The 26,267-nt window shown below is 54.4% G+C and overlaps 2 protein-coding genes across 5 annotated transcripts; one reads left to right on the top strand and one right to left on the bottom strand.

Moving 5' to 3' along the window:
* Positions 1-1,052: 1,052 nt before the first annotated feature.
* On the bottom strand, positions 1,053-14,338 carry PIANP (PILR alpha associated neural protein). 3 transcript variants are annotated; one of them, XM_076347341.1, is made up of 7 exons: positions 14,322-14,338; positions 13,591-13,737; positions 7,043-7,111; positions 6,329-6,894; positions 6,086-6,167; positions 5,604-5,831; positions 1,053-5,450 (listed from the first exon to the last, which is right to left on the bottom strand). In XM_076347341.1, exons 3-7 carry the CDS (start codon positions 7,057-7,059, stop codon positions 5,429-5,431), a joined length of 915 nt encoding a protein of 304 aa, XP_076203456.1. In that variant the 5' UTR covers positions 7,060-7,111; positions 13,591-13,737; positions 14,322-14,338; the 3' UTR covers positions 1,053-5,428. The 3 variants fall into 3 exon arrangements, with proteins under 3 accessions (XP_076203456.1, XP_076203447.1, XP_076203466.1); XM_076347332.1 differs by lacking the exon at positions 14,322-14,338 and adding an exon at positions 14,066-14,251; XM_076347351.1 differs by lacking the exon at positions 14,322-14,338 and having other exon boundaries at positions 6,329-6,891; positions 13,591-13,885.
* Positions 14,339-22,751: 8,413 nt separating this feature from the next.
* COPS7A (COP9 signalosome subunit 7A) lies at positions 22,752-26,267 on the top strand. 2 transcript variants are annotated; one of them, XM_076347317.1, is made up of 8 exons: positions 22,752-22,972; positions 23,095-23,170; positions 23,747-23,835; positions 23,911-24,113; positions 24,587-24,692; positions 25,065-25,216; positions 25,566-25,631; positions 25,958-26,267. In XM_076347317.1, the coding sequence occupies exons 1-7, from the start codon at positions 22,811-22,813 to the stop codon at positions 25,603-25,605; spliced, it is 828 nt and encodes a 275-aa protein (XP_076203432.1). In that variant the 5' UTR covers positions 22,752-22,810; the 3' UTR covers positions 25,606-25,631; positions 25,958-26,267. The 2 variants fall into 2 exon arrangements, with proteins under 2 accessions (XP_076203432.1, XP_076203423.1); XM_076347308.1 differs by having other exon boundaries at positions 25,566-26,267.

Here is a 26,267-nt window from a genome sequence, read left to right as displayed (position 1 = left end):
CTTGGCACAGGAGCAGAAGAGGTGCTGTTCAGCCTTTCACGCGTGCATGCCCTGGGACAGCCACTGAAGGCATGTGTCTGCTCTCCAATGGGCCTGGGGCCACCTCCAGCCCACAGAGATCCTGTCCAGGGCACAGGGTGCCATGTGGAGGGGTCTGACCCTGCGGCAGAAGGTGGGCCTGGGTCCTTCCAGTGGGGAGGGACCCCAGGACAGAGTCCGAGGTCAGGTCTGGTCTGGGCAGCCTGCTCCTTCCTGCGACAGTAAAGCAGCGGATCAGGGATGCCTCCAGTGCCTGAAGGACTCAAACAGTGAGCAGGCAGAGGGAACAGGGGCAAGGGACCATCCGCAGCACCCAGCAATCCTCCTACCATTGCCAGGGAGCAGCCCTTCAGAGGGGCCACCATGTCTGGTGCTGGTCTCCAGCAGCCCCTCCGTGCCCACCCCAGCACTGATCACCGCCAGGGCTTGCGAAGTGGGGGAGTTGCAGGAGACAAGGATGCTTAATTACAGAGCAGCCCTGGAAACCAGCAACGGCAGCAGCACTGTGGCCAGGAGGGGAGGCAGCACGGCTGTAAATAGAAATTGCGGAGGCAGCCACAGGGAACAGAATGAGGGAGGCTTCTGCGCCTGCATCGCTTCGTCTCCCTCCCTTCCCCTCAGCTTCTCTCACCTCTCCTGGCCACCCTGGCTCCCAGCGTGAACTGGCATGTGACAAGCAGCCCCAAAGCGTGGCTGGGAGGCAGCAGCTCCAGAGGCAAAACAGCCATTCCAGGCAGAGAAGTGGGTGTGCGAGGCCCCAGCAGCTTCCTCCATCAGGGGCCACCTCCCATGGAAATGCATGAGGAGGGTCAAAAGATCACTTTGGCCAGTGAGGAGACCAGGGCGAGATGGACGTGGGGCCAAATTGCGCCGTCTACCCCCCCCCGCCAGAGGAGGCTGTGGGATGCCAGATGTCTCAGCCCCCATCCCACTGGGTCTGCCCAGGGTGAAGTCCCTCTCGTCCCACCCTGACATCTCCATTACGGCCTCTTCCACAGCAGCAAGAGCTCTGCTTTCAGTATTTTGCAAAGGTTTATTTAAAAATGTTGAAACTAACATCCCACAAGAATTGAATATTTCACCACGAGGAGAAGAGAAATCCTACAAAAATATATATCACAGCGCACAAGGGCAGGGGAGAGGGAAGAGCGAGACTGAGCGGGGAAGCAGGAGGGAGGACAGAGGGGAGGATGGGAGCCGTGGCAGAACGAGAACGAATGGCAAAGGGAGAACAAGAGAGGAGTGGGGAAAGCGAAACAGCAGGAGGGGAGAGATAACCGGGAGGGAGACCATGGTACGGGACAGGAGTGGGAAGTGGGAAAACAGTGGGAGAGGGAAAACAACAGGAAAAAAGGAGTAGAGAGCCGGCAGTCGGTGAAGGAAGGGGGCCCCCCTCTACGGTCTTGCCAAGGTAGGGTGAGGACTACAGTGAGACATCAGCGGGGGTGCAATCGGGGAGCTGGAATTCGGCCCAGGGCTTTTGTGCTGCAGGACTCGGCTCTAAGGCTGTGCCATAGATGTGGTTTGTCAGAGTGAAAAAACAAAACCACAGTTTAATTCAGAACAGTCTGAAGTGTTTGAGAACTTGTGGGGAATGAATAAACCACAATGAACAAATCCTTTCCAAGCATTTTTCCTTATTGGGAAAGGGAGTGAGTAATGAAGAGACCAGATTTGCAAGGGCACTTAGGTGCCATTGAGGAAGAGGTAGATAGCCCTCTCTGAAGCTGTGGGATGCTTGGCTGGATGTGGGTCCCTGGAAATTGGACCAGAGGAGCCATGTGGAAGCACACACTGGAGGTCTGCTCCCCTGCCTACCAGTCGCAACCAACCAGATGGGAAAGCCCAAGCAGGATTTGGCCTTGTGGTCATGCCACTCTGCTGGGTAAACAGAGGGAGACTCCAGTTCCTGCTCCAAAACAATACAGGGCAGAGGGGAAAGATTCTCCACCAGACCTTCCCTCCTTCCCAAGGCGCTCATGGAGAGACCACTCTTGCATTAACAAAGCCAGGACCCTCCTGGTTCCTTCAACTCACCCAGCACACCTGGATGTTCCCTTTTAATTGCACAGAAATGTTGGGCAGGCTCAGCCCAAGGCTACGAACATTTTCAGTCAGTTTCCCCACACACCTTTCTCTCTGTAAAATTTCCACTGGAAAAAATTAATCTGGATCTTTCTCCTCCAGTCACCTAGAAGACAGGGAAACCTGATGGGCTGTGACTGAGAAGGACTGGCCTCTGCCCTGACTTGGTACTTGGTGCTGTCAACCTGTCCATGTGCGCATCTCACAGAATATCAGCTTGGGCCAGGGAAGAGACTGCAGGCATGCTCTGGCTCCAATCTGCGTAGGGGAAGATGGTTTATGAAGCTCCAGCCATGGAGAAAACAGATCCGGTGAGATTATTTATTGACTGGAAGCAGCTTGTATGTCCACACGTGTTTTGAATGTTTTGTTCCAGGGACAAAATGTAGCAATGAAAGTTTGGGCAGGACAATGAAGTTGTTTCCCATATCTAACCTGTTCTGTGTGAGAGAGTGAATGACTGTCATAAAATCATATTTGGCCAGAAAAATTGGTCTTGGAAAAGATGTTCAGCGTATCTAAGCTTCTGTCATTGTATGAGTTTTCTCTACTGCATTCCCCAGCTTCCCCCTTACCACAGCATCCGCGAAAGGTTTCACTCCCTGGAGGTACTTTTAACAGAAACAGAGACACGTTAAAGGGAGGGAAAAAAACCACCGAAATCTGATTTGTTTGCAGAGTTTACAAAAGCCTGGCCAGCAGAGCGCAGGGCTTCCCTGCGTCAAGTGTTGGAAAATGTTTTCACTATGCTTCCTGCGGTGCCCTGCCACTTTCTTACAGACCTTTTCTCCACGCAGCGTGTGGAAAGGGAAAGTCCAAGGACAGCCCTTGAAGTGGTAGAGTCTAAACTCTGGCCTTGTTTCAACAAGTGCTATTGATCAAAGAGCAATCTAATTAATCTGGTCTGGAAGATTATTTAAACCAGTTCAAGGCATTATATTGTAAACTGCCAGCAATAAGCAGTGCAGCCTCTTGCAGGCTGCGTGCAGATGGCCTTCTCCAGCGCTGATGTGCCAGCGAGAGGGGGAGCAGCCCCGAGCTGCCCTCAGCTGGCGGGGGCAGTGGTGAGCGGGCCAGCAGGCAGGAACAGCCATCTGCCCCCTTCTCTGTCCATCCGCAGCTTGAACGTCCACCAAAGCCTTGAATGGAGCCTGAATAAGGAAAAGGCTCAGTAATAGATCAATCTACGGTAAAGCAATAATATCCCCTGCTATAAGCGGAGACTTAACCTGCACTTAGACTAGAGACCTCCAGAGTCCTTTTCCACCTACATCTTTCAGCCATTCTGGGCTTTTAATAAGTCAGTAATTTTATTTGACCTGTCATTTTCTCCAAATCGCTACTGTTTTTTGTGAAGCTTATTGCAATTTACACTCTTATTTAAATGTCCTTCATGGTGATTCACATGGGGCCAGAGCTCACCTAATAGTTCAGCTGGGTAAATGGGCAGAACCAGGCCTCTTATGAAACTCCCTGTGCTTTGTCCTATAAAGTAATAGGCTTTTACTACAGAGATAAAGGATGAAAGGGCCATTTCCTTTTCTCCAAGATTACTTTTGTCAGAGGCCTTGTATGGTGCATTAGGGCCTTCAAATTGTGGGTGAGTTTCCTGTCTCCGGCCACATCAGTCCAGCAGCTGAAGGTGTTTGTACAGTATAGGGGCAACCTTACCTAAATCTGCACCATTTCAGCTCAGTGGCTGTCAGTGTGGGGTCTGTGAATTACTTTGAAGGTGTCCACAAAAGCCAAGGGAGAGCAACTATTGTCATTAAGCTGAATTCCATTTCACGCTTTCTAAAAGTGACATCCATGGGTCCACACACAGGAAGAGGTTGAGACGCACTGATCTTGCTCACACAAGTAGCTGACAATGTGGCTGCCTGCCCTACAGGCCACCACAGCCTCAAAGTACATGCTCAGGCAACTGGTTTGCACCGATAACTGTGCCATTGGTTTCGTCCCCAAGCAGCTGGGGCAATACACTTACAAAGGTTGGCACCCCAGGCATCCCCTCTCTCATGCCCTTGGTGAGCGTCGCCTAGTGGGTCTCCAGTCACCTTGCATTCCAGGAGAGACCTACCAGCAGTACATGGCAACCCTCCAAATGTTCCCAAGGTCAACTCTAAATTGCTCTTTGTCATCCCAGGCACAGAGAGTCACACCTGTTGCTTGTTGCCTGTGGCATGTGTGTCTGAAAGCAATTCCCTACCTCAACCCAGCAAAACTCAAGTTCCTCATGCCCAGCTATATCCGCATGCCATGCTTTAGCTGCTTGGGCAGTATCCCAATGTACAGGACACTTGCTAAATAACATGATGGGCAGAGGGCTGCGCCTCAGATTTTCTGAAGAACATCACCGTAGGCTGATGTTCTTCAGAAAAACCTTGCTGAAGGAGACTGAGGGGGTGGAGGGGGACAGCAAGGAGGCTTCCAAGAGATCAAAACATTTGGAAAGCTAAAGGAACCTTTTCCAACTTTAACTGGCAAGAGAAGTGGTGGGGGGAGGAACTGAGAGAAAAAATTGGGGACGGAGACATGGAGAAAGATACAAGCTGAAGAGAAAAAACAGAGGAGTGTTAGGCAGAAAGAAAATGGAAAGATGTGAATATCTTCCATCTAGGGGGTAGGTAATGTTTCCTTCAAGGAAGGGGGTTGCTGAGGGGGCCCAGGTGCTGTGTGAGCCTCTTCTGCCCAAGCTTCACCCACCCTTGGGACCCTTGGAAGGGCCAAGGCCTCGGGAACAGAAGAACCTGCCACCACCTGAGTCCCAGCTCAGGCAAGACCAAGCCCCGGTGGGCAATCCTGCAGCCACTGAACTCCAGATGTTCGCTTCAAAGCACACGACACGGGAAGGGACACACAGATGGGTTAGGGCCCACGGGGACAGGGGTATGCCGTTCCACCTTGCCTACCCCCGATGTCAGGCATGCACTGGTGAGAGAGTCACGGAGATCAAAGAGTGTGTGTGTGTGTGTGTGTGTGTCTGCGTGTGTGCTAAGAGAGGGGCCAGGGAGGCCAAGATTTCACACCACCACCAGCTGTCTTCCCTCCCACCATTCTGCTCTCTCATCACCCTGTCCTGCGTGGGCGGGGGCGGTCCCCAGCCTTCCCCCAGCAGGAGGCTAAGGAGGCCCAGCTCGTCCATTTGCCCAGGCACGTCCTGGTGGAGTGAGTTAATAATGGTGGTGGCGGGCCGTGGCACAAGGAGGTCGTTTTTTCCTGGGGTAGCAGAGGCGGCAGGAGTCTGCGCTCGCCGGCTGTGACAGGAGGGTGGGGGGAGCCAGCTCTGCTTCTCCCGTGAGCGTCACAGGTTCACCAGTGGGATTCTGGGGGGAAAAGGGAATCGGAAATTAATTAGCGACAGGCGCTTACGCCGCCCCACCGCCTCCGCTAGGTGACCAGCGCCTTTGCCCTGCCTCAGCCTGCCTGTCCCCCTGTCCACCACCGCCCCCTCCCGCCCCGGTTCACCGGCCACTCACCGGTTGAGCTGGAAGGCCGTGCTCTTCCCGTGGCCCCCCAGCTTCTCCACACCCTCCTGGCCCTGCCTGGACTCCTCCGCTTCAGGTGTGGGGGCCAGGGAGTCGCCGTAGGGCCCGAGGATGCTGACGGTGGTGGGGGAGAGGTCCGTGAGGGGCTGCTGGTTCTCCTGCTGCCTCCCACCGCTCTGCTGCCCCGAGTGACGCCGGCGTTTCTGATTACGGTCCCAGCTTTGGAGAGAGACAAGGGGTGAGGTAAAGAATGCACCCCCAGGCAAGCCCCAGCCCTCGATGACAGAGAGGTTCGTGGGACCCCGCTATGCTCAGCGTTAGAGCCCAGCTTGGCCATGTGCCAAACCTCGCAAGGGCTTGCAGCACCAGATCCGCACCCTTGGGACAAATAGGTCCCAAGCCCACAGTCCTCCTGCCCACCCACCTGCAGACACTGGCATGGTGACAACCTCCATCGGCCCAAACCTACTCACCAGAACTTGAATATGATCCCAGTGGCAACCAGGACAATGATGATGGAGATGGTGATGGTGACGTACAGCTGGGGGTCCACACCTGCGAGACAGAGGGGGAGAGGGGGGTGTGATGGCCACTCCCACTGGTCCCCGGAGAGCAGCAGTGCAAGGGGAGGTTCCTGCTGGGGCCCTCATGAATTTTGCAGAAGGAGCTGCTCCTGCAGGGACAGGGGGGGTGAAAGAAGCAAAGGGCAGATTTACCTTCCCCTCGAGGCCCAAACAAGAAGGGCCGCAGGGTGGCTGGGGTCTCACGCAGGTTGAGCCCTGCATTGTGCAGGAGCGAGTGGGAGTTGGGCTGCGCCGTTGCCATCCCATGTGGCGAGACAAAGGTGTATCCCAGTGGTGGGAAGCCCGGGTTGGCTGAGTTGGTGTCCCCTCCGTCCTCATCCGACACTGTGGGGCCCCACACGATGGCCCAGGGGTACTGGGAGGAGGGCATGCCGTCCTCAAATCCAGAGGGGGTGGCAGGGCGAGCCCCCGCCGCCTGGCGCCTCAGCCGCACAACGTGCCGCAGCTCTCCCCCCCGGGGAGGCAGGGCCCGCTGGCGTGGCAGGGTAAAGCGAGAATCCCTCTCTGGCAGCGAGGTCCTGTCCCAGATGCAAATGGGTCGTGGGGCCGAGGGGCTCCGACGGGCACAAAGAGGCCGAGTGGCCGCCGGGCCCCGAGAGCGAAGAGACCAGACACCAGGAGGAGGGACGGCCGAGACCAGGAGGAGGAGATGCCAAAGCTGCAGGGAGTGGATGCAGGAGACGAGTGGAGGCATCCTGCTGCGGGTTAGGGGGAGGAAGAAGAGAGCCTTATCTGAAACGTCCCTCCTGTTGAAAGGCCAAGCCCGAAGCAGCCAGGAGCAGCCCGCCACCCACCGTCCCGTAGTCTTCCCACGTCGCCGGTGAATGTGGCAAGCTGTGAACCTACCAGGCACTGGGCTCCATCTCAGATGCAACAGCGTCTTTGCTCAGCGAGGATCCTGTCTCATCTTCTTCACTGGGAACCAAAAGGGAGATGTGTCAGTGTCCCCTCACCCAGCGGCGACTGCTCCTTCCCTGGAGGCAGTGTGCGCCACCGCGGGCAAGCTCCCAGCCCCAGCAGGCAGGGCAACGGGGGGGGGGCAATGGGGCACCTGTGCACCCACATGTGCACCTGCTCCTGCTCTCATGCCCCCCTTGCCTGCGTGCTCTTCCAGCACAGAGGTGCATCGTCCCCCTGACCCCAATGCTGTACTGAAACATGCGTGTTAGCATATGCACAGAAAAGCAAGGAGCAATCTCTGGAGCACACATGCAGAGGCACATGCGCAGCTTCCCCGGGGACTCTCCTGTCTGAGGGCCGAGAGGGGGATTCGGCATCTTTGTTTGCTTATCGCTGGAACAAGTTGGAATCTTAATTCCTGTGTTTATTTATAGTGTAGAGCGTGTAATCCATTTATTAAAAAAGAGCCTCTTCATTGTGTGCCAGAGTGAGGGAGCGAGAGGGGAAGCATGAGAGTGATAAACCAAGAAGACTGAGAAAGAGAGAGTGAATCAGCGAGAAAAGTGCAGCCTTACTAAAGAATTTAAGAGCAAAAATATGCCTATCAAATATTTAGCATTTACTTTCCTCTTAGCTAACATGGAATTGCCTTCCCACACTCCTTGTCCTAGTGTCCTCTGCGCTGTCCCGTCCCTCCCTTTCTCCCCTATTCCTCCCCTTTCTCTCCCACCTCCCATGGCTGAGCAGCACTAGGCAGCAGCAGTAACACGAAGTAAGGGCTGGTCCCCCTGGCTGGATTTCTGCACCGGCCGCACGCCACCCTCTGGCATCAGTCCGGCGGTAGCACGGCTGCCCTTCATGCTGTCTGCCCCTTCCCTTGGCTGGGCACAGCGCGGCACCGGCCCTTCCCTGGTGAGCTGTTATGTGCCTGACCCGGGATCCCCTCCGCAACAAAGACCGCACGCGCGCGCGCACACACACACACACACACAAAAAAAAAAGCATTCAAGATATTCAGCTCACTCCTTCGTCGTGAAGGGAAAGCATGAATGCCAACAACCCACAGTCATGCCCTTCTGTGGCTGCCGGGATGGAGAAATGGGGATGCTTGGCCGAGGGAGTCAACGCAGAGTCCAACCCTGCACCTCCAGCCCCAAGCCAGCTGTGTTGCACCTCCCGGCTCCCAAGGGGTTACTGCCATCCCCTCCTGCTCAGCCCATGCCCTGAACTAAAACTGCAGCCCTTCCTGAATGGGAGGCTTCCTCTTGCTGCAGGAAGAGCCTGGTGCTTGCTGTGGTAAGGGGACTCACGCCCCTGATGTACACCTGAGGAGAGGGGCTGGGAGGAAGGGCACCCAAGAGTGAGTAGCTGTCTAGCTCCTAGTGCATTAACTGGAGATATTTTTAGTTTCCTTCTGTTAAATATTTAAACAAAGTTCACAGAAAAAAGGGAATTGTCGGCTGATGTGCCCTGCCCTTCCCTCCAGGGCAAGATCAGTCTCTGGAGGGATCCTGAGATGAAGATGAGGAGAAAAGAGTAGCTATTCTCAGCATTTCTTTGTACTTTGCTCCTGAACCTCTAAGCCTTGGAGGGGACTCAGTATTAAAATGCAGGTCTGCAGAGAGGCAGCAGAATGGAGAAAGTTTCTTCTGAAGCCAGAGGCTGGCGAGATCTTGGCCATCTGGATTATGATCACAATGCCATGGAAGATCATGTCGGGCAACACAAATCTGTCTCAGAATTTCTCTTGGACTTTGGAAAGGGAGGGAATTCCAAGCGTCGGGGACCTCCTTGTGTGAGTCCCCAGGCTAGAGGGCACACAAACCGCCAGAGTGGTTTCAAGGTGGCCTGGAGTGCCTGAGGCCATGCCTGGGACTCACCATGGGGCAGTAGTTCCCTGGGGTGAAGAGCCTGCTCTGCTTGTGGCACGGCATTCTCAGTTACAGCTCTGGTCTTCAGGGGCTGCGGGCTGTTTTGCATCAGGCAGCAGGAGATGTGGATCTGAACAGTGCCACCCCAGGAGTGGAGATCTTCTCCAGGTGCAGGTAGACCTCAGTGCCAGTCCCGCGGGGGAGTGTGGTATGTTAGGGGTGCACGTGTAACTGCTAGCACTCCTCCTAACATAGATGGCTCTACTGGCAGAAACGTGCCTGAGTGTAGGTGCACAGTGTGCTGGGTGACCCAGCTCACTGCGCTCTTCTTGTTTGTTGGGATGTCTTATAATGGAGACCTCGCTGTACTTCTCAGCTGAGATTGTGAGCTCCAGCAACAGCACTCCAGACCATGGATTCCTGGGGTCTGAAGCCTGGGAATAAGAAGCCCTACAGAGCCAAATCCTTCATTGCTTTCACACCTGGTAGTCTGAATTTCAGCCCTATGGAGCAGTTAATGGCTGTAACTGGAGCTGAGGGGAAGGAGTGAGCCCCAGCACTGGCCTCCTCGTGTTCACATAATGCTGTGGAAGTGACAGTCCGGACATCAGGTATAAGCCTTGGACCTGAGACACTGCTGTGCACAGGTCCTGCTGCCAACAGTGAAGAGTAGGTGACTCCCGGTGCCCCTACCCCAAAGGGGGCTCCAGGTGAGTGGAGGAATGAGGCAATGTCAGTCAGTCTCAGTCAACACATTCTGGTTTGCTAATCAGATTGTGGCCGGAGACTGAAAGTGTGTCCTGCACTAGCACACCCAGGCATGGTTGTGGAGGAGCTGGGAGAAGTACAGAGGTGTCTCCCACGGCATGAATGCCTGAGATCAAAGGAAGGTTTCAGGTGGAAGTGCCAGCCAGTGAGGGCTGGACTCTACTGTGCATGGAGTGCTCATGTTCAAAACAGAGCATGGATGTCCCTGTGGCTTATTGACAAAGCATCAGACAAAGCATGTCTGGGGCACTCTGCAGTTAGCCACCGGCAGTGAGGATTGTGTCCTGGGCACAGACCCTGCTGCGTTGGAGGGCAAGTGTAACAAATGCCCTTCACTCAGCTCTGTATGTAGCTCCTGGTGTGGATGCTGAATAAACTGGTAGAGAGGAGGAGGGGACGCCAATGGTCTTACTACCTGAACGTATAAAACCCAGTATCCACGCACCTTACACCATTCAAGGGGCCTTTGTGTGCCAGAGCAGAGAGACTGGATTTCTGCACCAGTACCACATGGCATGGCTCTTGCTTTTAGATCTGTTTCCCAGGTCTAATTGTGATAAAAACGGACAGGGCTACTCCCAGGGTCCAAAGATGGACCTGTGTATTTTCACTCTAGGTACAGAGCCTTCATCGCAGTGTTCCGGTCCTGTGATGCACAGATGACAGAGTGTGAATGACAAAGCTATTTCCCCAGGGCACTTCATTGAGCTCAGTTTGTGAATCTTGGTGCTTGAAAGCTGTGAGTAAGAATTACACTGCTCTTTGCTACTGCATATGGACCCCACTACTGATCCAGACCAGAGATCCCTGGGTCTAATCTACTAGGAGCTGCTCTCATTGCATTTGCAGGGTGGAAGCACAAATCCTGCTGCTGTTTCCCAGCGTCAGGGACCCAGCTGTGCTTCCTCCCTCTTTGTAAGTCTCCCGCAGCACAGACCCACTGCTGCTGGGAGGTGAGAGAGCAGATCTCAGTAGCCATGCCCCAAAGCATGTATCCCAGTTCACCAAGGGGGCTGGGAATTTACATCCTAACTAATGGCTAGGAGCAAAGCCTGCTGCACTCCTTCTCTGAGCAGGGAGCACAGACTAAACCCTGAATGTGACACCCTGGGCTCCAGAGTTCAGATGCTACCGCGCCCTGGGGAAGCCCTAGGATTCACTGCTGATAACTCCTTCTCCGTATCCGGGACTCTCGTATGCCATGGTCCCAAAGATAAATCCTATCCAAATATAAAAGCCGTCACAGGAATAAAAGAGCTGAGATGCCAGCTGTGCGCAGGCAATACCTGCGTTGTAGCTCCCTCGCATCAAATGCAATGCGTAACCTTCTGTTACAAAATGCTGAAGTTTGACAAATTCAAATGAGGAACAATACTATTAATAAAGAGGGTCACACACTAGCACAATTCACCTAGGCAGGTGGTGTATTCCCTACTGCCTGGAGCCTTCGCGTGGCTGTATTTCTAAAAGAGACATTACAGTTCAATCAGAAGTTATGGGCTTGATGCAGGAAATGAAATTGGTGAAATTCTCTGGCCTGTGCTCTGCTGTAGGTCAGACTCGGTGATCAAAATGGTCCCTCTGGCCTTAAAATCTGAGAATCTCACAGCTTTCTCAATGCCTAGCCGAGATCAGCTCTGCCTGAAGAGCAATTGGATGAAGCTGAGCATACACAAGCCGTGTTAGTGAGAAGCGGGTAGAGTCTCCTTCCATCCGGGGATGGGAAAAGAGTTGCACCCGATTCTGTCTGGCTCGGCTGGCAGATGATGATCTATCTGTATTTTTGTAACATCTCAAGCTTGACTGCTGTGATACTGTGCCTCTAGGAATGAAGCCGTCTGCTCTCAGAGCGCTCCAGCTAGTTCAGAATGCAGCAGTCTGTTTGCTCGGCAACTCAAGCTGCCGGGAATGCATCACCATGCCCCTCTGCCCCCCACATTGCCTCCCCTTTGAGCACAGAGTCCGGTTCAAGGTCTCCAAGCCAGCATTCAAAGCCCAGCATGGGACAGGCCCCAGTGACCTAAGCAATCAATCACTTCTCCTTATGCAGCGATGACCTCACATGACGGATATATTCCACTGGAACAATGAAATTGCCAACCAGTTTGGGGAGAGGGGGAAGGGATGGAAGAAGGGGAAAGAGGCTCATGACCCTGAGGAACAGAACATTCACAGGAGCTGGGCCAAGATTATGAAACTTACTGCCGGCTGAAATAACGCTCGCCATTAGCAACCCCGCAGCACCAAGAGCTTCATGCAAATCCTTTCTTCGCCCAGCTCCCCCACGGCAATGATACCACTCGAAATAGTGATAAAAAAATCAAAACAAACCTGAGGAGGACCCAACCCTCCTCGCAGAGAAAGAACGCTAGGTTGGCTGTCATTTTTTAACTCCCAGCCAGCATTAAGGGCTACGGTGACAGCTACCGATACGAGACTGTGATCTGGGACCTTGGAACCTAGCAGCTATCTCCGAGCATCCAGCGGAGCGAGTTTAGGCACTGGCAGTGAGACACACACACACACACTGCCTGGTGCCCCAGGCACCCCACACCTATATTTTTCTCAGTGGCCATGAACATCCCAGAGTTCATGGTCCAAGAGGCAGAGATACAGTCATTGCTGGTTTGGTAGCAGGAAGCGTGGACCTCGGTGCTGGTGAAAAGGGTTTTTTTATACATCCTGCTGTATTCGGCTGGGTGGGGATGGGAAAAGGGAGGAATCCCAGAGCAGCTGCCCCAGGGAGGTAATTCTGCTGCACTCGGAGGAATTTCAGCAGCTGGGAGCGTGAATCCGAATGCTGGTACCCTGGGGTGGGAGATGCCGAGCCCATCTGGGGAAGGAGTTCCCAGTGTGCATGGGGCCAGGGGCGACAGCTCGCAGAGCAGGCTGAATTTGGGGGCTGGCAGTCTGAATGCAGTGGCTCACGTCAGGCTGCTCTACCTGGTGTCTGAGGCTGAGAGGGTTGGTGGCAGCGCCCAGGAGGATCCGGCAGGACCGCGGAGGAGCTGACACTGCTCGCCCTGTGTCAGTGCGGGTCCTGCAGCGTTCGGTGACTGCCGGTGGGAATTCCTGTGCCAGGGTATGAGGGCAAGCACTTATGGGCTTGGTATGGAAATCCTAGGCTGGGGCAGAATCCGGGGCTGGAAAGGTGATGGTGCCTTTGGACATTTCAGTAGCTAGGGAATGGGTGTGTGAAGCCCATCAATGGTCCTCTGAGCTTAAGTCTCCCTGCATTTGGGAACTGTGAGTGTGGCCCCATTCCAAGCAGCACTCTAGGATGCCGGTCCCCTGCCATCTAGTGCCTGCCTGCAATACATGTCATGAGTCTGCCAATCTTCTGCCTCCCAGTTTCCTACTGTTCCCGGGCATCCAAGTGCTTCAGGTGCTGAGTCTCCACATCTGAATTGCTCTCTCTTGTATAGTGCACCCTTAGCCAGGCAGGAGGAGGGATTGACCCCTCCATTTCCTTTCTCCATCTACGCCAATTCGGCTGAAGTCGCCTTCCTCAGCGCAGGCTCCAGTGCTCCAGCACAACAGGTCTGTGATGGAGCCCAGAGCTGGAGGGCAAGAGGCAGCGATGCCTCGGCTGTGCCCCCTCCCTCCCAGCCCCTAGGGCATCCCCTGCCCCAGACTGAAAGAAGAGAAGGGGGGGGGAGGGGGGGGGGGGAGAAGGAGACAGCCTGCTAGAAGGAGACAGAGCACCTAGATGGGGAGAGGGGAAAGAAAAAGGGGGAGAAAGGACACAGGGAAGGAGACGGGGAGAGATGACTTGGAGACAGGCACGCATCCCTCCCTGCTCCTCGCCCCTGCAGCCCCATCCCCACCCCGTCCGGGCTGAGAGGATGAACTTACCTTGCGGGGAAACCAGTGGGGCGCAGCCGGGGCGGCGGAGCAGGGGGCTGGGGGAGCACAGCTGCTGCTGCCGGTGCCTCTCATGTCCAGGACGAAGGAAGGAGAGGAGGAGGAGGAGGAGGAAGGTTTGATGAGGCTGAGCCCTGGCTGAGGGAGAGGGAGCGAGAGATGCCTTGAAATAAACAGCTGCCGAGGACTGGTCCAGCCCCTCTTTCTCTCTCTCTGTCTCCGTCTCTCTCGCTCGCTGCCTCCCGTTAACCCCATGGCTGCTGGCACGGGCGCGTCCGGCACCGTCGCCCCCGCTGCAGCCCGAGGGGCGCGCCGGAGGAGCCGGCCGGGGGCAGCGGCCGGGCGGGGGGACCGCGTCCCCCCGGCCCGGGAGCCCCCTGCTCCGGCGGCCGGGTGCGAAGGCTCCTCCCGCTCCCGGCCCGCCCGCGCTGCGCTCCCGCAGCCCCGCGCCCGCCGCCCGCCGGACCTGCCCCCCGCCGCCCGCCGCCTCCCCGCCGCCGCTGCCCGCTCGGCTCCGCTCGGCTCCGCTCCGCTCCGCTCCCCCGTCTCGTCGGTTATTTCGGGATCTTCACAGGAAGCGATTAGGTTGCCATGGAGAGAGGTGTCTCCAAGGGACCCGTCGCTCCAGCTCGCTCCGGCGAATGCCACCCCCGGACGGGTCCGTCCTTGGGGGCGGAGGCCCCCCCGGGATCCCCCTCCCCCGGGCCGCCCCCCGGGCTCACCCCCGCCGCCGCCGCCCCCCGCCTCTCCGCCCCGCAGCAGTCCCCTCGGGCAGATGCCACCCCCCGGCCGCCCCCCGCCGCCGCGCCGGTCCCGCCTCCCGTCCCCGCATCCCCGCATCCATCATCCCCGGGCTTCGGGCCCCCGGGCCCCCCTGCGCGCCGCGGTACCGGGGGGGGGGGGGGCGGCAGGCGGGTGCCACCGGCGGGGCGCAGCCCGGGCGGGCGGGCGGGCGGCGGCGTCCGGTCGAGCCTCACGGGCAGAGCCGAGCCGCCCACGCGCGGGCCGGGTGGGACACACGGGTGCTGCGAGAGCAACGGGGGGGGTCCGTCCAAGGTGGGTTTCCCCGCTGAGGGATCACCCCGGTCGTCTGAACGTGTCCCCAAGCGCGTTTCTGCCGGGGATCAATGGGATGCGTCTGGAAATGGTAGGGATGTGACAGCGAAATTAAAGCAAGAAGCTGATGTGCCTTTGAGGGGCCGGGTGTTTTACAGGGAAAATCTCCCTCCACCATCAAGTACCAAACAGAAAGCACAGTCCAAATCAGAAGGGAGCAGCTGAGCAACCAACGTGCGAGAGAAGAAAGTCAATGACAGAAAGACAGTTTCCACTCCAGGGTCTGAAATATGAGGAAGCAAGAAAGTAATTTCCTCAGATGCTCAGAAACAAACTTTTCATCATAAAGCAATGAGGAAAGACTGTGACTGACCCTGGGAAAAAAACCAGAAAGAAATAGTAGAGACAGCACCAAGCTGTAAAGCAACCTGCCACTGCGTCAGGAATGGACACAGATGACACATGGACACACAGTACCACACCTGAGCACCGCAGGATGCCCGGAACAGGTCATGCCAACTTTGGACATGTTGACGTGTCCAAAGACACCTGAGGGGGCTGAGTCCGTTGTTCTTCGTCAGGCCTCCCACGAGCTCCCGCATTAATGAACCAGGCTGATCCGAGCTTTCCCATGTCGGGACGTTTGAGTCTTTCGCGTGTTTTTGTGAGCGTGTTTGGGAGAGTCAAGAGGTTTTTCATGTGTTTGGGAGTAATGTCGGTGTGTGTTTGGATGTATCAGCACAGGGATGCAGTTGTGTTAAGGCTTACAGTCACTGGGAGGACGGCGCTGCCGGGGGAGATGTCACGGTCTGGGTTTGTGTGAGATGCAGCGCCATTGTGTGTCAACAGGCGTGCACACGTCTGAGCCCCCCAGCTTTTGTCCCCCTCATGTACACGGGGCTTTATGTCAGAGATTATCCAGGCTTCTGTTGCATTCTCCAGCCTTTTCACCTCTAGCCCTCCCGGGACTCGTACAAATGATCTGTGCAAAGCTCGCTCAGCGAGCCCTCGCACACTCATCCCAAGAAACCACCTGTACAGACATGGCCAGGGACATGGCAGTGCAGCACAAGCCGGCGTTCAGCTTGTCTTGCTCTCCACGCTTCTCCTCCTGCCTTCTCACCTGAGGGTAGTGGAGGGTAGAAAGCTCTGGAAGGGGCTACATCAGGCACACGGGCTCTTTCTGACCTTTTCAAATCCTGACAAATGTGTTTAGTATAATTGGGAAGCACAAAACAGACGAGAAATTTCAACCGGGGAAAGGTCAGTTAAAGGGCGAAAATCCAAATGACGCAAACACTGAAAATCCCCCTGAAGAGCAAAACTACAGAAGGAAGCAAAAGGAGCCAGAGATATGAGAGAGAACAAGGAGGAGGATGTTGTAGGGACCAAGGAAACCCTGAGAGATGGGGGGGGAGGGGGGGAGTCAGGAAAGCCATCGAGGTGATGGGAACAGCAAGCACAAGGGCTGATGTCATTCTTACATCACTCTTACGTGATATAAAGAGAATGGCATGTTTGGTTTGGAGCACAGGTTTAGACAAGCAGAGTGGCAACTGGAGGCACTCTGGATGGGGTGGGCTCAAAGGAAAGCTAGCATAAAATTACAGGGAAATTTGAGGGGAGAGATGGAATCAGGGGGGCTGATGGAGGAGCAGTTGGGTAGCTGTGGAAAGAAGATACGAGAGTGATGCCAAGTATAAAGTATTACTCTGAAGGTGTTAAAGTGAGGGTGACGTGGTGATGGAAAGAAGATGGAAATGTAAAAGTTATCTCTGTTTGGCCAGGATTTGGACGAGGATCAGTGTACGTCATGTGAGGACAATGAAGTACCTCCCTGTCTGGCCATACCTGGGAAGGATATGAGGCTGTTATTTCTGTCTGGCAGAGTCACTTTTAAATCATCGCGTACAGATCATTTACACCCAAGAGTCCTGAGGCCAAGCGGCCCACTGCTGCTGTTTTTAGCACTGTTTCCTAAGGGCAGAGAGACCTATGTAGTTGCCCTGCTAGCTGCAGAACTTTGTCTGTCCGTCTGTCTGTTAGTTGCCATGGGTTTGACAAAAGAACCAGAGTCTAAACAGTAAATAAGCTCCAATAAGTTGTATGAAAACCATCAGCCTGACAGAGGGGAGAGACACTATCAGTGCCTGTGCTGGAAGGGAGCCCACAGCCATGCTGCTGGGCAAAAGCCCCCAGGTCGGAGCAGCCCAGACAGCAGGCCAAAAGAATTAAGCAGAAAATACTGGGAAAGCTGTGTATGCTAGAGAGTGGTGGAGGAGGAGCCCGGCGACATAGACTATAGACCAAGGGGAAAGGACTCACAGATGTGGCAGACTGTGGAAAGGGTGTCATCAAGATACCCTGGTTGAAGGTATGGTACTGGGAAGTATAGAACACATAGGAAACAAGTCTGTAGAGAACCCAGTTTCCCTGGCCCCGTTGCTCACCGAACAACTGGTTAATAAGCCCTGGAATATCAGGGACATCCCAGAAGACTGGAAGGGAGCTGTGCCCTGCCAATATTTGTAAAGAGCAAACAGAAGACCTGAAAGTTTCTAGGCAAAGCAACGAAGAGCTGATATGAGATTCTCCAGTTAATGCCAATCAGCCTGGTTTGGAGGAAACTGATCTTGCTGCATAAACTTGTTTTGTTCTTGTCAGTCTTTGATGTGACTACAGGTTTGTCTGGAAAAGGTGACAGCTTAGATCTATCCAGGCTTCTGGAAGCATTAATATCCCAAAGCATGTGATGAGAAAAATAGCATTATGCAATATTAACAGAGCAGGAGATTAAGCGAGCTGGTCAACTCCATTTAATGACCTGCAAACACAAAGGAGGTCGTCCCTGGAAGCCCACCGTTGAGTGGCAGTGTTTCTTACGTGGATGCCCAGGAACAAGTCAGGTATGACTCACCATTTTATTCAGTGCTTGGTGAGCAGATACAGTTCATTCTGACACAATTTACTGAGGACACAAATATTGTTAGAGTGTTAAAAATAATGAGGACAGGACCAGCACAGAATGACCTACCGCACTCGGTAAGGTGGTCATTCTCATAAAACTTCTTATAAGATAGTCAAGAGAAAATTGTACAGCCATGAACAGGAAAAAATGTCCATATCTACAGAGAACAACTGCCAGTCCTGCAAAGAGGTGATCTGAAAAGGATTTAGGGATCATAACAGGCAGAAAACCCAACACAAGGCCAGTGGGCCAGGCTGCAGCAATGGATCTGAAGTGATCCCTGGCCGTGCAAAGACAGACGTCGGGAAGGGAAGTGAGGAGATGATGAAACCTCTCTCTGTGTCTGGGTAAGTCCCATGCTGGAAAACTGTACGCTGCTTCATGCTCCATATTTTAAAAATAACTTTGAATCAAAGGTGATCCGAAGGCTGGAGATCTCAGTAATTTAAAGAGGTCAACCTGTTTAACGTATCAAAAAGCAGAACGAGACATGACTTGCTTGCAGTATCACTTCCTTCCTGGGGAAAAGTGTACCAGGTATTCTGGCAGAGAATAACAAGAGCCAGTCACTGGAGAGTGATTAATCACAGAAACAAACTACCAAGTGAAGTGCAAGATCCTCTCTCTTCTGGAGTCTTTGAATCACGACCGGAGGCCTGTCTGGAAGACAGTTCCCAGTCTGCAAAATCCTGAGGGCTGTGAGAGCGGATCGGAGGAAGAGTTACTGTGCAGTTACCCTCTTTTTAAACTCCTCTGTAAGCAGCTGATACTGGGCTGCCTTTAGGTGTAACTAGGTACAGGTCTTACGACCCTGTGTGCATTAGCCCAGTACAAGTTATAGGGTTAAAAGCCTTCTGGATCATGTTGGTATCCAAGCGATTCACCCCAGCCTCCTTCGTCCTTACAGTGTTTTTGTCTCGGAGTCTGTGTTACACACAGTTGCGAAAAATCGTCTCAGAAGATGTGACCCTAGCTATGTTTGGAGAAGGACTGGGGAAAAAATATCATCGGCATTTTGACAAGTTATTTGGATTCTGTGGTGGTGAAGAGAGAAACAACCTAGAATGAGACAGTACAGCTCTACGGGCTTTAAAGTGGGACAGCGAGCGCATAGGAAAGAAGGTGGATCTACAGCATGAAGAGAATGGAGGTTTCTTTCTGGAAAGATCAGAGTGAGATCAGAAGAGAGGGATGATGCTAGGGGTGGTTACAGCGAGGATTAGAAATTCCAAACATTCAGAAATAACAATGCAGAACCTCCCCGTGTCACGAGATTTATCTTAAAATTATGAAAAGTTGTAAAGACTTGCTGTCGTCTGCACTCTTTGCCTCCTATTTTCGTCTCTTTAGGTTACATGAAAATCACATTTCACAGTTTCCCTGTGACCATGAAGACAGGCGTTTGCTTTGTGAACAAAGTGAAAGCATGGGAGTTAATGACTCCAGGAGTCTGGAATTTAATCTCAACACCTGGCACCCTGATCTAGGGACGAGGCAAAGACTTTGCTAAATTATGGGGATGTTACCGCGCACTCTCACAAGAGTTTGTGTATTTTAGGAAGACGATGACCTTCTCATTTGGAGAGCTCAGGATCTGATTCATACAAAGGACTTTCTGGTCTTTGCCCTTGTTTTAGCTCTCTGCAGAACAAAGAAGGAGCAGGCAAAAACGTAGGGACCCAGCACACAGGACATGGGACCTAGGGGTCAGAGTGGAGAAGGAGGACAGAGAGAGCATCATGTAGCTAGGATGCTCGGGCTGCCTGGCTTTATCTGACTAACAATGAAAGGCAGCAAGCGTGTCAGAGAGTGTGAGAGAAACAGATCGATAGAGAGATAAAACTGAGATGGAAGGAGCTGGCGAGGGGGTGGGGAAGAGAGTAATCAAACACTACAAATCAGCAGGGTTACGTTTGAACCTGATTTGAAAGCACTCTGTGCTGGTGTAAGTGAGTACAGCAGGTATAAGGCTATGGTGAATCAGACCTAAATACAGAAACAGAGAGGGAAAAGTAGGAAGGAGATAGTCCTCTTGTTACTACTGCCCTGTAACCTGCCTTCACAGCTCTGACCCAACCTTACAAGCCCTGCTTCTCCTTTAATCCTGCTGTATGGAGAAGCCCAGACCTTGCTAGCTCTGAGAATACAGGTCGACAGAAGGGAGCAGTGTGGACAGCGTGCTGTCCTGCTTTCCCTGCTTCCCTGGGCCGCCATGATCTTCAGCCTATCCTGAAGATGTGTCTGTTGGGTAAAATGTGTCTCGCCCACATTTTGCCCGACCAAATGGCAGGAAATGCTCCTTACCACCTCATTCACCGAGGACCTGGGGCCAGGACAGCTTCTGACAATGCCCTGAACCAGTGGGTTCGGGGCACTTTTCTAGGAGAGATGATTGACTGTGCCCACATGTATGTACCAACGGAAGCTGACCAGAGAAGCCTCTTTGTTCAGCTCCAGATTTTTGAGGCGAATGCGACTGAGACATCCCAAAGCTAAGGGGGGCATCAGAGTGTGTAAATGAAAACGTGCTCTACCAGAACGGGACTGAGCATCTGGCTACCTTCCCCCGTTAGGGCACCTGTTTGCTTCCCTGGCCCAGGCACTCAGAGCCATTTTGCTCCTTCTGCCTGGATTTATTTTTGAGTGACGTCCACCTAATTCTAGTGGCATGACCATTAACGTTAGAAGTTTGGTTTTCCACACTGACCGTTGCTGTCCACACTGCTCCCTTCTTCTGCCAGTAGTCTCAGCATGGAGACCAAGCACTGAAGGAGCCTCAGGGACTGAAGGGAGCCTGAGAAGGGGTAGGGACAACACATATGTCTGTTCAAATGAGTTGGAGCAGCCTCTCGCTGGGAGACACAATGATCTAACTCCCCAAGGCAGCCATGGGTTGTATTTTCTAGCTCTAAAATTGTGTTTGGAGCAGTACGGTACCCAAAGGAGCCTTCTCCACGACTGAGCCACAGCAGCTGCGTGAGAAGAACTAGAGTCAAAGCAAGTGATGAGAAAAGAGTTGTTGATACTGGCAAGTAAAACCTTAACAAACTTAGACTTTACCCAGATGAAGACTTCAAGATGTTATGCTTATTTCAAGACGTTATGCTTACAGAAGTCTGGCAAAGCACAAGTCAACTGCCTTTAATACGTGCTAAACCGATCAAGCTGAAGACCGATTCTCTTGCTGGCAACGGCGTGCTGGAATGCAAACTTGCCCTGACGGCACTAAGATTTTAACATGCTAAAACCATGTTGCCTGCACAGGCTCTATTGGGCTCCCATCAATTTGTTGCCTCCTTTGCTTTCATGGAAAATCATCGCTGATTTCTAAAGGAGCCAGCCACGAGGAAGTTGGTGCCGGGCTGAAAACTCTTGGCCAGACAGCTTAATGCCGCTTATTGAAACGAGTGTTTGCTGACCGCGCTTCTCCCAGTCCCCCTCACAAGTCACCTCCGCCTACCGCTTGATTTATGCAAGACAAGAAGAGCTATGAAGGTTTTTTCCCAAAATGACCCTCGCTTTCTAGTCCCATCATTGTAAAAACAGCTCTTTTACCCTGCACGGGGAAGCGTGCCCTCGGTGATGCCTCCTGATCGCATTACACTAACTCATTTGCCCACGAAGGGATACTTAAAGTACACCATAAACATTTCTACCCTTGTGGAGTGTTTAAGCTATCTTTTTATGGCCATACTCTGCCTGCGTCAGGGATGCATTTCTTGACAAGCGCGGTGGTTAATGATTCAGCAGACAGTAAAGCCATTTTTTCATAAAAATTAATGCAGTAGAGGAGGGGATGCATGCAGGGATTTAAGCAATGCACAGTCTAAATACATAAGTATGGTGCTTTGCAACATAAGATTTTTCACATTTACATATCCCCGAAACACTGCCCAAAATAGTGACATCTTAACGGTGTGAAAGCAGAGCAAAGACGGGAGTGATGTGTAGGCACACACAAGGTATTCTATGCATCTCTTTTAATTCTGGCGTGGTACTTACAGAATATATCCTTGAAATATGAAAAATACTGTGCCATATAGCTGTGTATCTGTTTTCTCATCAGTTATTTTAACATAAATATTGTATGGTTAAAGAGTAGATCTTCACCAAAACGTGTGGAGAGACCCATAAATACGTGGATATTCACGTGGCATCCGTGACCGTTACGGCAGCTGCAGCTTGTTGGACACATTTCAGTACGACTGGGCGGCTCAGGGGAGTTTTTGACAGAAGATGGGTGGCGAGGAACAGGAGCACAGTGAGTAGGTGCTGGCGGTGAGCAGGGCAGGGCATGAAAAAAGTGGTGGAAAACGGAAAACGGAGGTGACGGACAGACAGCGCCGGTGACCAGCGTGGCCAGAGCTGGCGACAAACCGGTGGCCGCTGCCAGCCTGGGTGGAGGCTGCACCCCGGGCGGCCCCTGCGGCGGCCGAGTCCCAGCCGGGGCGGGCCCAGCCGCCGCTTGAGGCCCAAGGACCCGAACCCTGCCGTGCCAGGGTCGCAGGGGGGAGGCTCCCCGCGCTGTGGCCCTGCCTGGGCCCTGTGGAAGGCGGGGGGTGGCCGGCGCCCCGAGGCTGTGCCCTGGGGGATGGCCACCCCGCCCGGGGCCAGCCCGCCCAGCCCCGGCCTCCCCCGCTGCCCCACGCCAGGCCAGGCCGCGTCCCGGGCCCCACGGAACCGCCCGGGCCGCAGAGGGCGGGGTAGCAGCGGGCACCCGGCGTGGGCCCGTGCCCGCCACGCCTGCCGGGCCCTGCCCGGCCCCGGGGCCGGGAGAGGCCGGGGCCAAGGCGGGCGGCGCCCCGGGGCGGCGCTCGGCTGCCGAGGAGGCGACGAGAGGCCGCTCCGGCCGGCGACGCCCGCCCCGGCCGGCGGGGGGCGCCCTCGCAGCAGGCCCGCCCCGCCGCTCGGCCCTGCGGCCGGCCAATGGGGAAGCGGCGGAGGCGGGCCGTGCCGCTGCCTCCCCCAGTCGGAGGCGGGCGCGGGGCCGCGGCGCGGCGGGGCCGGGCGGCGTCAGCACCCGGAAGCCGCCGCTCTGCGACGGCGGTGCCATAGAGAAGTTCTGGCGGGGCGGGGTGGGGGCTGAGCCGGGTGGCGCCCGGCGGCGGGGCCGGAGCCGGAGCCGGAGCGGGGCCTGCGTGAGGGCGAGCGCGGCGGGGCCCGAGCCCCGCGGGGGGCGGCGGCGCCATGGCGGCCGAGGGGAAGGTGACGGGGCAGAGCCAGGAGCAGTTCCTGCTGCTGGCCAAGGCGGCCCGCGGCGCCGCCCTCGCCAGCCTCATCCACCAGGTGCTGGAGGCCCCGGGCATCTACGTCTTCGGGGAGCTGCTGGACATGCCCGCCGTCCGGGAGGTGAGACCGGCCCGGGCCGGGCCAGGCCCGGCCCCCGCGGCCTGCACCGGGCGGCAGGCCCGCCGGGCCCTGCCCGCGGCCCGGGGCGGAGGGCGGCGGAGCCTGACCCTGTGTCCCCGCAGCTGGCCGACAGCGAGTTCTCCCCCGTCTTCCGCCTCCTGACCATCTTCGCCTACGGCACCTACGCGGACTACCTGGGTGAGGCCGGGCCCCGGGGCGGCGGGGGCACAACGCGGTCCGGGGGCCCTTTCCCCTCCCGGTGATGCTGGTCCCTCGGTGCGGAAAACGTGCCGGAGCCCCCAGCCGCTGTAGACCCTCGCCCAAACTGCACCCCTTCGCAGCAAGAGCCGTGCCTCCCATCACCACGGCCTGACGGACGCCCGATTGCGGTTTGGGCCCGAGACCACTGGAGTAGCTGACAATAATTAATGCTGCCGTTTGCCAGCTCTGTGGGGAATTTCCAAGAATGTCTTGACAAAGACGTTTTTGAGGGGCGAGGGGAAAGACAGGTATCCACTGGGATGTGCAGACCTCCGTAAATAAGGCACGGGACAGCTAGAGGGAATGACTTGACGCTGAGGGGAGGGAAGGCTGCTCAGAAAAGGTCTTTTGAGCTGAGAATTAATGGGGATGGCTTGGCAAGACGAAGCATCGATTGGGGGATTGGTGTGCAGAAGCTTTAAGAAACGGGTATGGTGCAGATGCTTCTGTGCAGGGCTGGGAAATGGAAAATGAGGCATAAATTCTTACACCCTGTTCTTCCCCCGACAACAGCTGAAGCGGCAAACCTCCCTCCCTTGACAGAGGCTCAGAAGAACAAGCTGAGGCACCTGTCAGTCGTCACTCTGGCTGCCAAGATCAAGGTAGTGGCCCTATTTTTCCTCGAGTTCTCCTTCCACTGGGATTACCTCATGCTAGTTACCATCATGTTTCCACAGTGCATCCCCTATTCAGTGCTGCTGGAGCAGTTGCAGCTGAAGAACGTCCGGCAACTGGAGGACCTCGTGATTGAGGCTGTGTATGCAGATGTCCTGCGAGGGAGCTTGGATCAGCGGAACCAGCGCCTGGAGGTGGATTACAGCATTGGGAGGGACATCCGGAGGGAGGAGCTAAGCACCATCACCCGCACATTGCAGGAGTGGTGAGGAGGAAGCCCCCAATACTAACACCCAAAAAAGGTTGCAGGAGTGGCCGGTGGCTTCCCCCGATCCTCTGTGTGTCGCAGAGGGGTAGTGTTGTGAGGTGGCCTACTTGATCCCCTTTCCCGTACTCCAATGGAAAGTAATTTTCGGAAAATAATTTTCCAAATTCCCCTGTTTGTTGCTGGAGGGGTGATGAGTCCGCAGCAACCTTTGCACAGTCCTGGCTGCTGGCAGGAGGCTTTCTGAGTATATATCTGTAGTTCCCAACCTCGTGTCACTTTATTTGTCCCCCTCCCAGGTAATAACGTCACTACGTTATTACATTGGACTCCTGCTCCTGTGTCTTCCCTGCCTGGTGTAGCCGTCACCTTCCCGTCTTTTTGGCCTCTAGAGTTGAAATCTGTCATCTTTCACGTTTCTTTCTATGCTGTGTAAATTACCTGGCCTGTTCAGTTCTGCGTCTTCTCTCCAGGTGCCAGGGCTGCGAGGTTGTCTTGTCGGGCATTGAAGAACAGGTTAGCCGAGCCAACCAACATAAAGAGCAACAGCTGGCACTTAAGCAGCAGATAGAGAGCGAGGTGAGTGGGCCGAGGAGGGAACAGCCAGTGCCCCTCACTTAAAAATAACTAGAACCAGTATCCTGTGGTTGTTATGGTCTTCGCTCAAGTAAGGCGTTACCTTTTCCCTAGGCCAGACCCCCCAGGGGGTTGTGCCTGAAGAAGAGTCCTAAATCAGCTTAACACTCCTCTGCAGTGCAGAGGTCTGGACAGCTGTTAGCTCTTTTGTTTGACCTGAGCTTGCAGCTCTTAAATCCAGGGCTTGCTTTAAAACAAAAGAAAACCCCAACCCCCCCCCAGAAAACCAGAAAAAACTAAACAAACTAAAAAAAAAACCAAAACAAACTACAAACAGTGGGAAATTCCTTGGTTCTTGCTTTTCTGCTGTTGCAGGTGGCAAACCTGAAGAAGACCATTAAAGTGACAACAGCAGCCGCCGCAGCAGCCACATCCCAGGACCCTGAACAGCACCTAACAGAGCTCAGGGAGCCGGCCCCTGGCACCAACCAGCGCCAGGCGAGCAAGAAAACTTCCAAAGCCAAAGGGTGAGGAGTGGGGGCAAACGAGCAGAGCCACTCTGCGTGTGTGTTCGGGAGGTGAACTGAGGGGAGCCCTGTTTCAGAGCAGTGAGGTTACTGACTGCAGGGGTCTGCTCCCTGGACATGGGATGGTCAGATAGGTAGTCCCAGCTGAGCTCGTCTCCTGCTGATTTGGGGGAAGATCTCTGCAACTCTTGATCTGAAGCAGAGTTCGTAAGCCTTCCTTGTGTTCTCCTCTTGCGAAGAGCGTCAGCCGCTCCTCTTTGTGTGCATTTAGAAAAGGAAGTCAGGGGTGAGCCTTAGTGTCCACTCTGAATTGTGGTGGTGGTGGTGTGTTTTTTTTCTCTCTCCACAGGCTCCGGGGCAGTGCGAAGATTTGGTCTAAATCAAACTAGTTGGATCTCCCTTCACAACTGGGAGGGTGAGAGGAAGAGATTTGGGGGATGGAGGGGTAGCAAGGGTCCCAAGTGTGATGCTTCTGAGCTCTTCTGAGATCCATCTTGCCAACTAATTCTCCTGCATGTTTGTTCTCTTTCCTATCTTCTTTACCAACTTTCCAGGCAGTGCCTCCCTCCTCTTCATCACAGCATTTCACACTCTAAGCTTCCAGTTATATGCGTTGCTGTTTCCCCTACCCCTCAAGCCCCCATCGCCATGGCCGTGTGTTTCTCTCTTTCTCTCTCCCTGTCTTTTGACAGGTCAATTTAAAGAGCCATAAAACTGTGTCGGTCACCTTTGCACCCGCAGGGCGTCACAGAAGCTTGGAAAGAGTGCACTGGTGCTCAGCAATCATTTTGGCTCTATGAGACCCCTGGGATACTTTGCTCCAGGATGCAACTGCCATCTTTGATTGTTTAATCTTTGTTTTGCTAGGTGGGAGGGTAGTTTTTGAAGGGATTCTTTTAAAAATATATAAATATATTATAAATATATATAAAACAATAAAAATATAGATCTATGGACATATCTATACAAACTTGTGCTCCTGTGGTGGTATCTCTGTCTCGTGTACTGATTCTGGACGTTCCAAAATAAGCTGTGATATTGAGAGCCTCTA

The sequence above is a fragment of the Aptenodytes patagonicus genome, chromosome 1 (genome assembly GCF_965638725.1).
Source record: "Aptenodytes patagonicus chromosome 1, bAptPat1.pri.cur, whole genome shotgun sequence".
Lineage (NCBI taxonomy): Eukaryota > Metazoa > Chordata > Aves > Sphenisciformes > Spheniscidae > Aptenodytes > Aptenodytes patagonicus.
The sequence above is the reverse complement of the archived record's forward strand: the minus strand, read 5'-3'. Positions and strand labels throughout refer to the sequence as shown.